Here is an 18,045-nt window from a genome sequence, read left to right as displayed (position 1 = left end):
TATATTGTAGATCGACACTCTTATTAAATATTGAAACACGTACAAATTATTATCGTATGCGTCATTAACTTGAATAAAATGTATTGTTAATGTATTGTTATTTACACTAGCATTTATTAAGGCGCATTGTATAGGCAATTATTCACTAAATTTTAAAATTAAACTTAAATTTTTAAACGTGCATATTACCATAGGAAAGAAGGATCCATTTTAATATTTAATTTTTTTTTTACCTTTTACAACGCATATAGGATCTATTTTTGCATAAAAACATATGTTTGTACTTCGAACAAAACTTACCTAAAAATACTACGATTTAATTTTTGAAAAAATATTTTAATTCTTCATAACATCGATCGTGACATAATTATAAACATGTTTTGTTAATAAATTTTTTATGTTTAAAAAAATTAAAAATTGCAGTTTTTTTGCATTGAAATAATTAATTAACTAAAAATAATATTAAAATTATGCCACGATCGATGCCTTGAAAATGTTATGAAGAATTCAAATATTTTTTCAAAACTTCAATCGGAGTACTCTTGAGAACAGTACACTGTACATTGGAGAAAGGTGAGTAGAATGAGTTGTTTTTTAACAAAAATATGTAGATGAGGAGTCTCCTTAAATTCAATCCTAATAGGTATAAAAAAAAATAATCAATTGTATAAAACATATAATAAAACATTTAACCAACAAATGTAAATTATTAGTATTAAATTGAAGTAAATATATTTTATAACCATAGTATGTTATTTTAATACATGGATAAAATGTATATAAAAAAAGTATGAAGTATAAAAAAATGTAATATAAAGACTTTTGAATTAACAATTATATTAGCCAAAGTCGTTCGATGTTTCAGTAATAAAAATATAAAAATTGATGTGCATGCTCTTTTCTTATTTCAGTCTTTTTTATTAACTTCTTGAGATTCTGTGCTGTTCTTGGACAATCGCCCGAAATTCAAACCAAACACACCACCTTTCTTGCTATTTTCCGTTTTTTTATCATTTCTGTATCGATTAATGTAATAAATATATATTTGTTAACCACAAGTTATTATTTACTGTAACAATTTGGCATACTTTTATCAATTTACACTTACCCTAATTTACGATCTAAACTGTTTACCAATTCCGATCGCATGTATTTATCAGTTTCAGCATTTACTTCTAAAAAAAAAAATAGAAAAAAATGTTTTAGTTTTTAAATGTTTTAACAGTAGTTGGGATACGAAGTAATACTACTTACTGCAATATGGCGTGAAGAAACCGGTAGACGCGGTGAATATACCTCTGGCTGGATATTCGTCAGCATCCAAACCCAAAGGAATGCATTCTTCGAATTTACATTTTAGTACTAACGACGTTATAGACTCCAATTGACCGATAGAGGCCACACTATATATATATTAAATTAGAAATAATATTTAAATTAAATAACTGTTTGGAATTTTTTAGTTACCCTCGAGACGTTGTTACGTGTACTTTACCTGGTGATCGCGCTCAAAATTTTAGCTTTACGTCCCCAAAATGTGCATTGGTCTGCTGTTAACGATTCAATCCAGTAGAGATAAGATCGACCGTGTGAACAAGCTACCCACGAGGACAACACTGAAATCCAACAAAATTATTTTTTATTTTAAAACTGTATCTTGTAGTTTATATTATTGAGTATATATTGTAAACTACACACACACACACACATTTATACATACGAGTACATCGTCAGCCTATTAGCAGTGGGTGTAACTCCAAAATACCAAATTTTACACTAAAATTAAAAAAAACCTTAAATTTATCCTATTTATTTCAATAACAATTGCTTACTGTTTATCCTACATTTCATGGGAAAAAACTGAAATATAATCTTTATCAACAAGCCGACGCACAATTTTTGTTATTTCAAATACCTATTTTTTTTTTTTTGGAGATACGTCCTTTGCTAAATAGGCTGACAATATATACTCAATGGTTATATTATATTTTGCGCTGTTATGTTAAATATATGTTATTTGCATCCCAACTAAAAAAGTTAAGACTTTCGATTTCGGTAACGAGCATATCGATTTAAGCATTGAAAATATTCTCATATTTACGAATATTCATAGTCCTTTTCCAGAACCGTCAACGTGACGAACGCTGTATATTTTTACTTTTTGTTTGAAAATGATATGCTGGAAAAGAATCTCGAGAGAGCTACCCTCATTAGGGAATCGTACATACAAGTACAAACGTGTCAGCGGGATCGCTTGTTTTACAAATGTTAAAAAATGTGTTCACTATAACTCGTGTCATGTATAAACGCTTTTTTTTTATAAGTGAAATTTGTATAAATTTAATGAAGACAGTGTCGTAATAGAGAAAACAATACTACAGTTGTTTTTATAAAATTACTTTATACTCAAAACGTGACGGTAAATCTAATAATACCGCTATTGTTTTAAATAAAACAATGTTTTTTTTGGTGGACACAAATAATAATTTTACCTAATGTAAAAAAAATAATATATAATATGTACTTATGCTAATAATTTAAGGCGTATTATATATGCAAAACAGGTACACAGATGTATACAAAAACATCACTGCCGTCGGTTCTAATGGTTATCAATGCTACCTAGTAAATATATTTTTTAAAACATATATTTTTATTTTATTTATAATGTTTCACGAATTTTAAGACATGATTCAAGTATATCCTGAGATAACTCAAATTAAATTATAGTTTTATACGTTTGATGTAAAAATATAATTCGGCAAGTGAATAAAATTCTAAATGTAAGTATTATGTCCCAGGCGACATATTCAATTTTATGAAGAAATAAAACCTTTTATTCAAATGAGAGAGATTTAAGGATTCAAATCTATTTTATAGACAATAGACATATTTTGATTTTGGTCATGAAAAATCTTAAAATAAACATGCGTAGCCCCCGAAAAATTTTGCTGGACAAGGTTATGAATGAATCATGATGTACTATATTTTATAGTGAGCATATTTTCAGACAACTGCAATAATTTATTTATAATTCAGAAGACCAAAACCTAAATTTAATTACCAATAATCTAATATAATACATTGTCCCGTTACTATATTATTAGCAATTACCATCCACTGGAATAAGGGCCAAATCTGAAATACTTGTTAGCTTGATGGTGTCGACTGGGGGTAGAGTGCAACCGGGTTGGACAAAACCTCCGTTCATGTACACGTCAACGTGACCTGAAAAAACCCAGGTTTTATTTTAATTACAAAAATGGTAATGTTTCCGTATGGTGCCTTTCTTACCCGCTGTACCGATGAGACCAAAACCCAATAAAGGAATGGTGGGTCGGCAGCTGGTATGAATCACATCAACAAAGTCTGCGTCGCTCTTATCCAGTTTAACTGATACGGGACATCCCTCGAAACCCGGTTGGGCAGGATCGAAAGCAGTTATTCTGGCAACACCGGAAAGGGCTTTAGCAAAGTACGACGAAATGTGAGCACCTAAGCTATGTCCCATTAAGTGCATCCGCGAAGTTTCCAGTCCATATTTTTCAATTAAATATTTGCCAAATCTAAAAATGTTAACAAACATATAAAACATGAGCTTAAAAAAGTTCATCTTAAGGACGACGGTAGCCAACCTGGCCAATTCAGCACCAACGATTCTAGTGTTGGAAGCAACTTGTAAGTAATTAACACTGGATGCACCTTTACCCCAGTCTACAAGGAATATGTTGGCGTCACGCTACAAATAAAACATCATTAAAACGTCCATTAAAATACAGTTTGTCTTATAATAGTAGTACAACTAATTCGACTGATTTTTAAAAAATATGGAGCGCCGTAGAGTAACATGTTAATGTTTTGGGTGTTTTTCTCGATTTTGAAGCGTATATAAAGTACCTTGCAAGTACAATTTCTGATCTATAGAGATGCCGCACGAAGAAATCTGTTCAGTAAAGATATTGTGGGTCCAGATACAAACAAATATTTAAAAAAAAAAAAACAAATTTTTGTAAAAACAATACCTTCAATCTTCACAGATCCGCATCGACTAACTCATCAAGAGTAATAGTGTATGTTAGTTTTAAACAAAGTGAGACTATTGAATACAAGTGAAAGATAATTGTTAAAATATATTTCTAAAATACTGCATTCAGTATGAGAGAAAATTCCATAAAATAATTAGTGTTTCTCATTACATTTAAGATAAATAAATAGTACATATTAAAACCCTTTTAACATATATATATATATATATATATATATATATATGTAAAAAGCTTTAACATAAAACATATTTGTTTTTTAATAGTCCAAATTTGATCGTAACAGTAAATACAAAAACCCTTTTAATATTATATTTGTTATAAAACAAGTTTCTTATAATCTTTTTTTATGGAGTTCTTATTTATATTTTAACTTGATAGCGGCCGCGAAAAAATATATCCTTTTTGCGAAAAAGACATTTTGTTGAATTATTTATTTCGGTCTATAATGCTAGTATATTACGCTCCTAAAAACTCAAAAGCAATTCAGGCTTCATTCAACTTTGCAAGAAAGTCTTAAAATAATTGTCAATTATTTGGAGAGTTGTTTTAATTTCGGAAAACCAATTTACATTGAATATTATAAATTGGTACATGTTTTACTTGACTTAATTAAAACAAAAGTAGAATTAACCGTTTTCTCTATTTTTACATAATATATTTTAATAGACGTAGTTGCGACTCATTGTGTTTTCGGTTCCTAAAAAAACTACATGTAATTATTTTTGATTAATCATAAAGGCTAAAAAAAAAGTGAGTAATTAAGTTGTATTTACTCACGACGCAGAGTGTATATTAATTTATTTTTCAAAGTAAACAATGATCACAATGAGGGGAGAATGCTCGTTGACCCACAGGACACGCCTGACAAACTGCAGAGTGGCATGGGCTGGTAATAATTTGTGTTTGTGAATGTTTGCGAATGAACATTTCAGTCAGGCTCGCACACACAAACATAAATTAACACACAATGCATGCATGATGCATAAACTATTAAACGACGTCGGAACACAAACGAATATGTTTATTATTATAACAGTGTGTGGTTAAACAAATAGCGGCAGCAGTAATACTTGTTAGTTCAGAATTACCGAAATAATATCGGCCCTAGACTTAACCAAAGATAATTAAATAACGTTTTATAATAATTCCACCGATGATGCAAAAAATATTAAAAATGTTGAAATCTTCTACCGTGCAACATGAAATGCCAAATATTTTCAATGCTATTTTTTTTCGAACTAAATTATTGTTTAAATACAACAAAATTATTTCAATTGATATTAAAACAAATTTATCTTATGAGAATATGTTTTTCCCTTATTTCGGATAAAACTATACGCGAATAATGCCAAACTTTGCTAGCATGTTTTAAAATTTATAAAATATTGACACCTTGCAATAAAACCTAATTAAAAAATTTAGCTCATTGGAGTCTGAGCATAGCAAGGACAGATAATAGTGAAGTGGATGTAGTAACAATACTGTAGAAATGATTATAACTGAGAGTTATGAAATCACTCATCAATAAAACGATTCGATGCGAATCTGTTGTTAGTACAAATATTAATTGCTGATATACGAGTAAATCAATGTAAAGGAAAAAATATGCTTGAAATTGTATTATTAGTATTAGTATAGATACGATTAAGGTTGATCCTCTGTCTCTATAAAGGTATTATTTTAGTACTGCGTCTATGTATTGAATACTATGTGTGCACTTACATGTTTCAGATAACCATCTTTAAGGTCGGCCAGCCATGAGCTGTTGCCATCACTAGAGAATCCATGTGTAATAAATGCTGTATAAGGTCTTTTCGGGTCAAAGTCTGATCCTTCCACAGACATGTTAGGCCACAATTTTACGTTGAAGCGATCTGGTTGTTTCCTGTTAAAAAAAAAAAAAAAAAAAACAGAAAAAAAATGTTTAAAAAAGTAAATCAACCTTGAGATATATCATAATGTAATATTCACCTTGTGTACAAGTACAGTTTGACATCAATTTCGTCTGGTCTCATCGGCATAGGAAAAGGTCTAAGAATTGAAACCCACGGATAGTCCATCGGAAAGCAGCCGAGTTCATCAAAACAACGACTCTCGTTTCCGTATCCTGAAATTAAAAAAATGCCATTTCAACTTTTTTCTTACAATCGTTTATAATAATTAACGTAAGCAGTTATGATTGCACGTGTCGTGGTTTGTGTAAAATATAAAGTTACTTTACAGATGACGGGGTAATATTTTAATGCAAATAATTATAATGATAATACAGTTTTACATTTTGTATATAAACTCAATTATACGCTTAGTTACTAACAGATTAAAGCGGTTGTACGAAATTTCACGCGCCAGTAATGTTTATAATGAAACAATATTATTTTACCTAAAACCTTTTCACAATATTTAAGTATAATCTTTGTTGTATTATTAAGTAATCGAAAATAAATTTACATGTTCAAGCTAAACTTGTAATTTTAAAGTAAAGTTTTAGCGGTTAAGCCGATAACTTTTTTTTATTAAAATTATTAGCATATGCAAATATAGTTTAGCGAAAAGAGACTATATTATTATAATGTTATGTTCATCCGCTTGTCCTACTCAACCACACTTTCTTTACGCGTTCCCCACACAGTATAACTCAAATTTTTACTAAAAAAAAAAAAAATAGTGATCGATCATCGGTTATATTTCCATTAAACCACAGTGGTCGTTATAGGAATTAATGAAATTTAGAATTCATTGTTGAACACATTGCATTATTACTTGTAATTGTTACCAACAACTTATTTTGTCGTAGTAGTCGTGCCAATAAGCACTGTAGTCTCTTACCGAAACTTGGTGATACGCATTGTTGTAAAAGAGCTGCACGAACAATATTATCTGCATCTTTTGGAATCACACACTTGGATTTGCTGATGATGTCTGATATGGATGTCTTTGAGTAGTCTATAATCCCAGCCGCCGTGTCTACTAACCTGGATACTTGACCTTTGATACACCCGCCCGTCATATTGCACGTTTCTTTTACTCTGTCTATGGCTGCTTTATTGGTATCTTTCACTTCGCCTATCGCACTTAGTCCAGTATTTTTAGCGCTGTCTACTAATAGAAAACCCGCATCATGAATGTTGCTCAACATCGAATTATTCCTCTCATTAGACGTAGAGTTCTCTAGTAGGGTATTATTTCCAACAGTAACTTGATGGTTTGATCTGCCCAATGGATTTCTCAATCCCAAAAATTGAGCATTACCTAGAAGTAGAATAATTATATAATCAATAGTAGTCACTAGCAGTTTGCTCTAATTATATTTTTCTGCACTTAATATAATATTTATCTTAGAACTAATGGAGCACCCCCTCCTCCCCCACGAAACTTACACTGCATGTCTATTACGATGAAAATAATGTTTTCAAATTTCTTTCGAAATTCTTTTGACAATGGTCTTACAAAGTATATTTCGTTTTTTCTTTACTCTTCTTTTTTATAGTATCTTCGGTCATCAAAAACAATTGTTAAAAATCAGTTTATTATGTAGAATAATCTGAGATTTCTGAATTTTTTTTTTCGAGTAACAAGAAGTCATTACAATTGAGTTTATAATCTAAAAAGTTGATTTTTTCGTGTTGCCCAAAACTTGAGAATTTTTGCAACATGTTTTTCAGACAACTGAGAAAATTTTACTCAATGTGTGTAAGTTTCAAATTGGGTTCTCCATAAAAACGATTAGAAAACCAGTAAAAAGAGGCGATTCATGGTGAGATCGAGGTGATGTCATAAATATAGGAATATAGGAATTATTATTAAGTCTGATACAAATAAAAGCACATTTAAAACAAATTCTATCTACAGTATGATCAATTAACTTTATTAATAAATTATTCGAGTAAACGGGTTTTATGTAGGATTTATAGGTAAGTTACATAAAATGTATCATACAAATGTTATATTTGTGATCGATACAATGTTAGGTAAAACAAAATTTGACGTAAACCACTTTATAAAATATTAGATTTAACTGATATTTAAAATTTAAAAATTGTTGTTTGTTTAAAACATTTATTACGCCATTTTTTTGGCCGTCTTTGTATAACACCTATGTTAAATATTAGGGTAAATAATGAATATCTTCGATTGGTGACACATTATTTTATTTTAAAAAATGACGTTATTTTGTCAACTTGCTCACAAATGCATATTTTTTATAAGATTTTTTAAGACCTTTTTTTTGTTAATTATCCATCGAATAAAATATTTTTTTATGCAACTTCCCTACTTCTTTTTAAATATGTATTTGTTCCACATCGTATTAAGGTGTCCATTAAAAACTAAACACTAGGGAAATTACATAAATTCATATTCAAAAAGTAATTTAAATTACCTACACGATAATGAAGAAACATGCATTAATTTATTTTAAAAAGTGTTTTTTTAATAACTAATTATTTAACAAAGTAATTTAATTGTTTTTATCAAAATGTCTTTAATGAATTTCACATTTTTTTTTTATGGTTTATAACTATTATAATATTATCTTATTTAAAAGAATAAAATACGGAAATGTCTGAACCTATTATCTAATGAAAAATACTTACCTTTTTCATCATGTTATAGTCATGTTTCAGTATCGATAAGTTTTTTTTAATTTATGTACTACTCATTGGTGCAACTAGAGGGAGGTGCTGAGAAAAGTCAAATCCTTCTTAACTCATTCAGGCTCTAAAATAATGTCAGCAACAAAACAGACGCATCACCCAAGTAAGGTTTTTAATTTTTACTGAAATTCAGAGGGAGCATTCAGAGTTCTAAAAACGTCTGAACTTCCTCAGCACCCCCTCTAGTTGCACCAATGATACTACTTATGTATTAAATAATAGAAAAAAATTAATTTTAATATTATAATGATGATAACATTTTCAAAAAATCCAAAATTAATAAAAGTTGTATTATAATGGAATGAAAAACAAAAATACGTTTTTATTTACGATCACACAATCTTAATAATGTATGTATTTGTATAACAATAAAATACAATTTTGCTTCATTCCAAAGAAAATACGCCTTTTGACCCGAGTATTTTTTTTAATGAAGATGGCGATTTTGGGTCTCATTCCTTTTTTTTCAATATTGTAAAATTTATTTTCTGAATAAAAATATGTTTTTAGTTTATATTTTTATTTGAACAAAATATAATAACATAAACTTTTAGATTTTTTTTAATTTTTCTTTTAGATTTTTTTAGAAAAAAAAAAATATTTTTTTAAACTATATGTGTTAGTTTACAAATTAAAACATTATTTGGAAAAAACTCAACTCAAAATCTCAATTTTGCTTGGGGATATTACAAAATTTGTATCTACGTGGCGCACTCTGTATAAACAAAACGGTTGTGAAATTATATAATGTTCTCTGTTTTCGTGATTACCATAAACGTACTTTGATTTTCATATGGATCAAAAAAGTTATGGAATTTACAATTTTTTAAAATACTATTTCAAAATTGCGGTTGTACTTAATAAGTACAATCACAATAAATCTTACATTACAGTGCGATGTAAGATTTATTAATTATAGATACTGATGTCTAAACTAGTTTTGTGTAACGGTCCATTAAAATCGATAACACATACTTTATGGCTGTATTTTCCTTCACATTAACGTTTAGTATTTACAACCAACGGTGGAAAAATCAATATTAATAGTTCAGCTATTTTTATAAAATTGTAATGTTTACATTGTAGTAGCACGGTTATTTAATAACTTAAATAAATATAACATATACATAGCTGCTGAAATGTATGCATTAAGAAAAGAAATTAAGTTTGGAAATCGGTTTTATAGACATTTCACGTAACATTATATTATGCACTAAATTATAAACAGCTATGTTGTACATAAATAATGTGTATATACGGATATGTATGTGCAGAAAATCCTCAATTCGGAAAAACCTCAGAGAGAGCAAACATTGTTTAAAAATCAATCTCGTAAAAAGGCAACAAAGTTTAAACTAAAATTGTAAATTCTTTTTTTTACAAATGTTATTGTTTTTGTTTAGTATAGTTGATATCCTATGATAAAAAATGTATGAGTAAGTTTTAAGAGAAATAAATTAAGCTATACGTTCAAAAGAAAAATGTCAAAAGAAATAATAACGGCATAAATATTTTTAAAAAAATGTACTGTTGGACCATAGATAGTTAATGAACTTCTTAAGTAGGTAGGTCAATACACAACACATAACTCGTGATTTTTAAAAATATTTATAGAAGATCAAAATAAGAATTACATTTTTAATTTAATATGCCTTCATGGGTGTAAAAATAAATGTATTTCCTTCTATATTTGATATCTAACAATGCGCTATACAGCGTAAAATTTAAAAAAAAAATAATATAATATAAGCGTACACTTTTCCAACATTATATTGTGTAAGAGAATGATTATTTTAAATTAATTCGACTACTCTTTCTGTTATTAACATACTATATAGTATATATTGATTGATGATAATAATAATAGTACAATTATTTTAGAACCTTTGGTCTGGCACTGTTGATAGTATGTAATATATATTTTAAACCGTGTATAATTTGCACTTACATTTGCTCTGAGCTTGCAATGTCACAAGGGCGAACCCGACCAATGCCAATGTCTTGAACATATTTCGGATGACTCTCATCAAGCAGCAGTGGCAGCAGTAAAAAAGAAAAACGCCTATACGCGGAACACCGTGATCGACTGAGTGTACGAACCGCGTGTGGGATATGAGTTGATCTGTTGTTTGGAAGTGCGACCTTAGGTTCAAGTTGATCAGGTAGTGATATCAATATATCTCTTTTTTTTATGCCCGCGTAAACATAAAACGAAGGAACCGCCTCTTCAGCAATAACAAAGCGCTACAGATATGACAAAATTGATAGGTAATTTTACTTGTAAACAATTTAAACACTTGATTTTTTTTTTTTAAAAATGTGTAATATATTTTGTTAAGATTTTCGTCATCGTGCGCAGAAATGCGTCCCTTAGGGCTAGCGTGTAAATAGTAAATCATTTTATACGCACACCCTGTCTTAAATATGATATTTTTCGATTGTAAAAAAAAAAAAAATTGTGCCACAAACGATTTCGTATAGTAGTAATGAAACGTATAGAATAGAATATTACGTCTAGCCTGATTACAGTGATTGACATTGGCGAAATCCAAAGCAGACTCGTTTGAGTGTAAATCATAACAGTAATTATGAATCATGACATATGTGCAGGTATTTGTTTACTGCATTTATCGGCGAACTAGGCTGTCTGTTTGCAGCTATTAGCTATTTTTCATTTTGGATAACTGTTTTCCGAAGTTTAGACGCGTGTTTAACCGTTTACCATCCGTTATTATTATTAAAAGTAAACACATACCATTTTCTAAACTTAATACTCCGACTACAAAAACTGTCATTACAAATTAATACTGTTATTTATACATTTATATTTTTAAAAAACTATATTTTAACCCATCTATAAGAAAACATTAAAGTTTATTTTTATAAGTTTTTCAAAAGAAAAACCCAACTTGACTTACGTCCTTGATTCGATTTATCGATCGCCTGTAAAACAAGTTCACTAATGCTAATCGTTGTTTGCGGTTAAATAAAAACTGGTAAATATGCTTGAATTTTTATAATTTTTGTTCTTTTTTTATAAATATTATTACTGATGTTTTACTTATGTTAAAATATAACACATTCTATCCTAGTTGAATATTTTATTTTATATAAATTTAAATATTAAATTTGCCAACACAACTATGTTCGGCTTAAATATCACTCCAATACTTTTAAATACGTATTGATTCACGGATCAAAAACTGTTTTAAAAGAATAAAAAATAATATATTTTTATAATAATAATAATTTTTGAATTTCAGTGGTGGTCACACCAAAACGGCCTTGTATGTGCTGTTGCTTAACAAATCCATACCTTTACATTTTTTTCTATTTTATTGAATAATTGAAATACTGTAGATGTGATATGTGTTACGATAAACGTTTTGTAGTCTTATAAAGTATTCAATTTGCTGTGTTAAACATACGAATTAATAAGAATAATATTATTTTACTTTTCGGTAGTCTCTTCCATATTATATCTTTTGAAATAAAAATCATTAACACGTTGACTGCCACTGTACTTTTAAGACTCCGGTTTTGAAAAACCAACTTAATTTAATTATATTATATTATTAAAAACTCTAGTTATAGTACATAGTAATCATCAAAAAGCGTACCTATAGAATGTGTTTTTTTTTTTTGCAAGTAAACAAAGTACGAAATAATTGGCGTCTTAGGCAATACCGCATACGAGTTATCTCGTAGTTGGCAGTTAACGTGTAAAAATTACAAAATATCGGTAGAATTGCTGGCTGATAGTATGCAGTTGTATTTTATGCAATGGTTAACCTATATGTTAACCTATTATATACCTATAATTACATATTCTAAAAGCTAATCAAATACATTTAAAAACATTTGAGCTAACTTAAATGTTGACTTTACAGTTTAAATATTTTACTCGTACTAATACTTGCTGTAAAATGTATTTAACACGATTTTCTAAAATGTCTAATTTTCATGTAACAATGTAACGTTTATAAATACGTTCTAGTACATATTATATAACAAAAATAATGATTTAAAACATATTATTGTATAATATATATATATACATTGTTTCATACATAAAAAAACCTTTTAAGTTATTTCATGGGGATTTATTAGTTTGTTAAATAAATATATTATGCTTACACAGTTGTGTGTGTGAAATGGTTATATTTTTTAATAAGCTGAACCGTTTGTTGAAATTTCATTTTTCATATAACTTCAATCAAAATTCTACAAATTGAAATGTTTTATTTCTACAAAAAAGTATTTACAAAATAAACCTTAAAAGGGACCAAGTGATCCATTCATTTTTACTGAAAAATAATTGCAGATTTATAATTTTTAAAAATCTATTGGTCCATGTTATTTTTAATATATTTTACAATTTTCAAACAAGAAATATTTATCGTTTTCAGTAAGCCTTCGAACTCTATCAACGTTTGAAACTTAAAAGGTAACATAAATAACTTATTGAAATTTAAAATAAAAAAATTCATACTTTTAGCTATCATTTTAGCTTTGATGCGAAGCTGAGAAGGTATTAACTGATAGATTTATTATTTTTTCTTAAAGGCACATGGCCCATTTTTGTGTTTAAAATTTGATTACTCAACGTGGCATCATAGTTTTTCTCATTCGGTCATTTTTAATACATTACTATCGCATTATACGATATTTTGTACATTAAACATTTTACTCTAAATCTATTACCAATACACTTAAAGTTGATCATATGGTCAAAATATTTTATCAAACAAATCTATTTTTCTAATAATGCTATTTAATTTTAGCTTAAATAATAACAAAATTGAAACTACATATTTTTTAAGTTACTTAATGTGTTTTAAATTGATTCAGATAATCTATCCAGAATTTAATTTACAGACAATCTCGTTTTGTATTATCATTCAGGGTAGGTATTAAATTGATTCTGATAAATAATATTTATAAATAAACCTTTCGACGAAATTCTGTTTTAAAATTAAGTGCCAATGGGAAAAATATTGTTTTCCTAAAAAAACATCATCATGGTCGACTACCTGAAAATAATATAATATAAAAACATTATAGTTGGCTGATTAGCATAATAATGGTTATGATTATTATGTTTATTTTGTATACGCGTAAGGAAAATATTTAAAAAAACATCTACAAATATATTGGTACGCTTTATAAAATTATAAATTCAAATAACTGGTTATATATTATGTTAGCCAATACATCAATTTCGAAATGAAGTAAAGTAATTCATTAACGACCCCTAAACAAATTATAACAGTTCGTTGTAAAATTGTACCTAAATAAATAAAAAACAATTTTAGAGAAAAACATTTTATGAAAAAAAGATTTAAAAAATAAAATTTTTTTTTTTTGAAAATCGTGCACTAAACGGCATAAAGTAACTTTCTAACTATTTTACATTGCATTATCATAAGCTTAAGTCAAAATTATAGTATATTGTGTCAACCAATATAAAATTATGGTAAAAAACGTACGAAAAAAATGGTTTCACATTTTAGATTTCTAGTTTGATCATTTATTTTGGTTATATAATCGTGAGCGCTTGCATTCTATGACTCAAATTGTGCTATCAATTGCTGACTGCATTTAATTTGAAAGCAGGTAAAATATTTAAGAATTACTTAATTCATTTTTTAGTCATTTGTCATTAAATTATAGCGTTAATTAAATGATTAATTAACTTTAAAACCTCGATCTTTGTAGTTAAAACTCAAAGTGGTTTTTTAGGTAAAATTATTTTAGAATATATGTTATATTTCTCAAAATATTGACTAAAAATATATTTTTAGACTTGAATCATGAGTTAAGGAAATATATAATATTCCATGAAATTGTTTTTACTTCTTCTACTTACAAAAGCATAAAGTTGACAATAAAGTAGATTTTTTTTTTGTTATTCTCATGCCACAGGTAAAACAATTTCTATAAGTAATTAATGTTAAAAAATGTGTTATGACTTATGATACGAATGAACGGCGGAACCCTACGGGTTATTTTTAGTCCACAGTTTTGGGGAGGGCTGTAGCCTGTATCTTCTCCAGAAATTTTACCTTAGTTGTGCCTATGGTTATAAGGCTGATTTCAAAGTGATATTAAGTGAACGAGGTTAACGTTTAATTATGAAAAACGGATATAAATACCGTTGTTCAGGAGAACTGTCAAACGGTGAAGAAATATGGATGTGCACCGTGAACACGTATTCCGCTACACATAAAAAACTAATACTAAAAAATAATATTATTTTTAAATCAAGTGGTCCATAATCATTAAAAAGTTTATGCAAATTTACTGAGCGACAACAAATTAGCCCTGCGGCTAAACGTAAAGCGGGAAATGATATATTAATATCTCTGAACGGCCTTCAAATATACTACATCAGTGTCTTACAGCAAGTTCAACGCGACATTTAGAGGTTAGTGTCATGAAGTTTATTAAAAAAATATGTCTAATGCTAAACACTGACTTCAACCGTCATTTTTAAAAGATAAGAGAAATATATATACTATATATATACCTGTTGGATGTACACTGCATGCAAAATAAAAAAAATATCGATTAATAATAAAATTATTTAAAGTATTCGTGATATTTAGCATCAACAAATATACTTTACATCTCGAGTAAAAAAAATGAATTCTGCGCAGTTTACTACCACCTTTTAAGCAAATAAAAAAAAAAGTAATTTACTATTGACCTAATTACTTAAACGCAATTTACAATCGCCTATTCACAGTATAATTGTGGTATTTCGATTTTAGTTAGAATCACCCTGGCAAGTTAAACATTTGAATTTTTTTTTCAAATGATTTATTTGTTTTTACCTATTTAATGGACAATACTTAGCTCAGCATTCAATTCCAGTGGTGTATTTACAGGGGACGATCAATGTAATATATCACCCACCGGAGTCTTAATTTTTAAAAATATATTATTAGCAATCTATTTTGTTGAATAAAAAACTCTTCTTGTTAACGTAGAAATTTTTTACGTATTATCACAAAAAAAAATAACATTTCATTATAATATTGCGTAAAGTGTTATACTTTGATAAAAAAAAGTATAGCAACGTACATTTTAATAATTGTTTTTTTCATTTAACGAACACTTTTTTCAAAAAACTTGTTCTTCTTGATATTCAAACTAGGTAATCAAAATTAATATAAATTACATTTTTTCCAAATGAATCTTAAACAAAACAAACTGTTACTAGTTAACACACTTTTATGCGGAGATTAAAAGCGGGTGTTTTCTGTAGGCAATATATTAAATAAAGGAAATTTAATAAATTCGATCATATCAATTTGTTTTCAGGTTAATTTGTATAAGCTTCAGCATATTAGTTTCAACATAGACAATGTTTTCAATGAGTTAGCCATATTATTGATACAAGAAACGAGTTTTTAAATGTTTTTTAATCACTTATTTAAAACTCTGTAAGTTCTTGATATTTGATTTCAATGCCGAAAACAAATTAATTCAGAAATGTTTGACACTTTAGTACAAATTCGAAATATTTTTCAAACATTATATTATAATGTATTTTTAATTGAATCGCTAATTCGCCGGAGCCTGGAAAAACAATGTGGATATTTAGTTTTCTCAACTTTAAAGATTGCTTTAAGGAAAACGGGATTCATTTTGTTGAAAATTTAATGAAAACTCATTATTTCGGAAACATCACATTTTGTATAAGTTTCTTTTCCATACAAAATTGTGTTCAGAGAATATCTCGCATTTGAGAAACCCCAAAAATGACTCTGTAACAGATATTTCTTAGAAAAACTAACTATACCTACGTCGGTAATTAAAATAATATTTTGTCCACCTTAATAATAAATATTTAATTACAATGTAAATGTAAACTAAAGGCTAATGACCTAGTTTTCGAAGCCATATTTAAATTTAAAAAATTTAAAATTAAATTTAAAAAATACCCACTTCAATAATAATAATAATCTATACAGTTTCAAAATGTGGCAATTAATGTCAAGGTGGTCACAAAATATATTTAGGTTAATAATTATTTGTATTGTTTAAACAAATTCATTATTATATAAATATATATATGAATATTGTGTATATGAAATATACTGAACGTTGATTATTATAATTGCAATAACACAAGAGTAACGACTCCTTAAATGGCTGCTAGTCATTATAAAAAGATAATAATAAATAATAATAATAAATATTAAACTTCTAAAGTTGTAACATAACGGTGATCGACTGAAATACGTCAACAAATTAAATTCGCATTTGTCAACATTTGTTCAGCTTTCAGTTAAAAATTATGTCTAGGTTGTCCTCGAGTTACGAACTACAGCTTGATTATAACAATATATGTATGTTTTAAAACCCCAGAAATTAAACAAAAAAACGACCAATCACCAATTAAAAAATCTGAAAAGTTGTCAAACTTTTCGGTTTGGTTCATTGACTTGTTTTAAATGTTTTACTATATACTATCGTAACAGATACATATTTATAACTCATTACTTTGACTAGAATAAGGCTACTTCACTGGTAGTAGAACCCCACATATGTTTTGTGTATTTATATATATTACTCGAATGTATGTATTAATACTCATATTGGTTTATACTTGTAAAGATCTTTTTTAATCGTTTAAATAAAAATGCCTTTGGGCAATAAAAAAAAAAAACTTTGACTAGCAGTTATTGAACATTTAACCTGCTTAAAATTATGGCAAGATTTACATGAATGTAACTGATTATCTTATTAAAACAATATTTTTAGTAAAATATGTATGATCGTCGAGTAAGTCTAAACATTATTACTATTACTATTACGTGGAAAGTGCAAAACTTCAAATATTTCTATTGATCCATAGTTAATATCAAAAATGAGACTGCTTTAAGCATTATTTTTATGTATAATTCTCAAAATTCGACACCCTTAAACGGAAGCCAAGAATTACGGCTGCTTTTAAAAGTTGACAAACAAAAATTCGTATGTATTTTTTTAGTTAATATCATTCAGATTTGCAATACTGTTCTGTGCTGTACCTTGGGGAGAACTTATGTTTTGTAAAATATTTTGAAAGAAAAACACTAGATTAGAACGAATGCATACGAGTAGACTTTATATATTATTACACATTTTTTAGCCAGCTTCCAGTTGGAAGCCTTTATTCTTTTGTTGTTTAGTTATATATTTTTTTGACATTTTATATCTGAATATTTTTTTATAAAATATTTATGGCCGTGCTAAGCGTATGTTAAAATGAACTAAATGCATTGTCTAAAATATGCAAAAATAAACAATGTAAGTAGGTAATATTTATTATATTATTGTAGGTACTTTTGCATTTA

At 27.7% G+C, this 18,045-nt stretch overlaps 2 protein-coding genes across 5 annotated transcripts in view; one reads left to right on the top strand and one right to left on the bottom strand.

Annotated features, from left to right (window-relative positions):
* Window positions 1-659: 659 nt before the first annotated feature.
* LOC126847577 (pancreatic triacylglycerol lipase-like) lies at window positions 660-10,832 on the bottom strand. Its single transcript, XM_050587904.1, has 11 exons — window positions 10,647-10,832; window positions 6,873-7,295; window positions 6,018-6,153; window positions 5,769-5,931; window positions 3,636-3,739; window positions 3,295-3,566; window positions 3,115-3,228; window positions 1,496-1,616; window positions 1,255-1,403; window positions 1,109-1,175; window positions 660-1,016 (listed from the first exon to the last, which is right to left on the bottom strand). Exons 1-11 carry the CDS (start codon window positions 10,723-10,725, stop codon window positions 908-910), a joined length of 1,737 nt encoding a protein of 578 aa, XP_050443861.1. The 5' UTR covers window positions 10,726-10,832; the 3' UTR covers window positions 660-907.
* Window positions 10,660-18,045, top strand: part of LOC126847605 (uncharacterized) — a 53,172-nt gene continuing 45,786 nt past the window's right edge. For 2 of the 4 annotated variants that reach the window (XM_050587932.1, XM_050587918.1), the window contains exon 1: window positions 10,660-10,966. The gene's annotated coding sequence lies outside the window, so the exon portion shown is untranslated. Of the gene's footprint in view, window positions 10,967-11,481; window positions 11,695-18,045 lie in introns of those variants that run through there. The other 2 variants (XM_050587927.1, XM_050587920.1) reach the window with 2 other exon arrangements.

This window comes from Adelges cooleyi, unplaced genomic scaffold (genome assembly GCF_023614345.1).
Source record: "Adelges cooleyi isolate 19-005CV unplaced genomic scaffold, UGA_ACOO_1.1 ACOO_flye_CR_arks_rails_tigmint_CR_PRNA_1, whole genome shotgun sequence".
In the NCBI taxonomy this organism is placed as follows: domain Eukaryota; kingdom Metazoa; phylum Arthropoda; class Insecta; order Hemiptera; family Adelgidae; genus Adelges; species Adelges cooleyi.
This window is presented reverse-complemented; position numbering and strand designations above follow the sequence as displayed.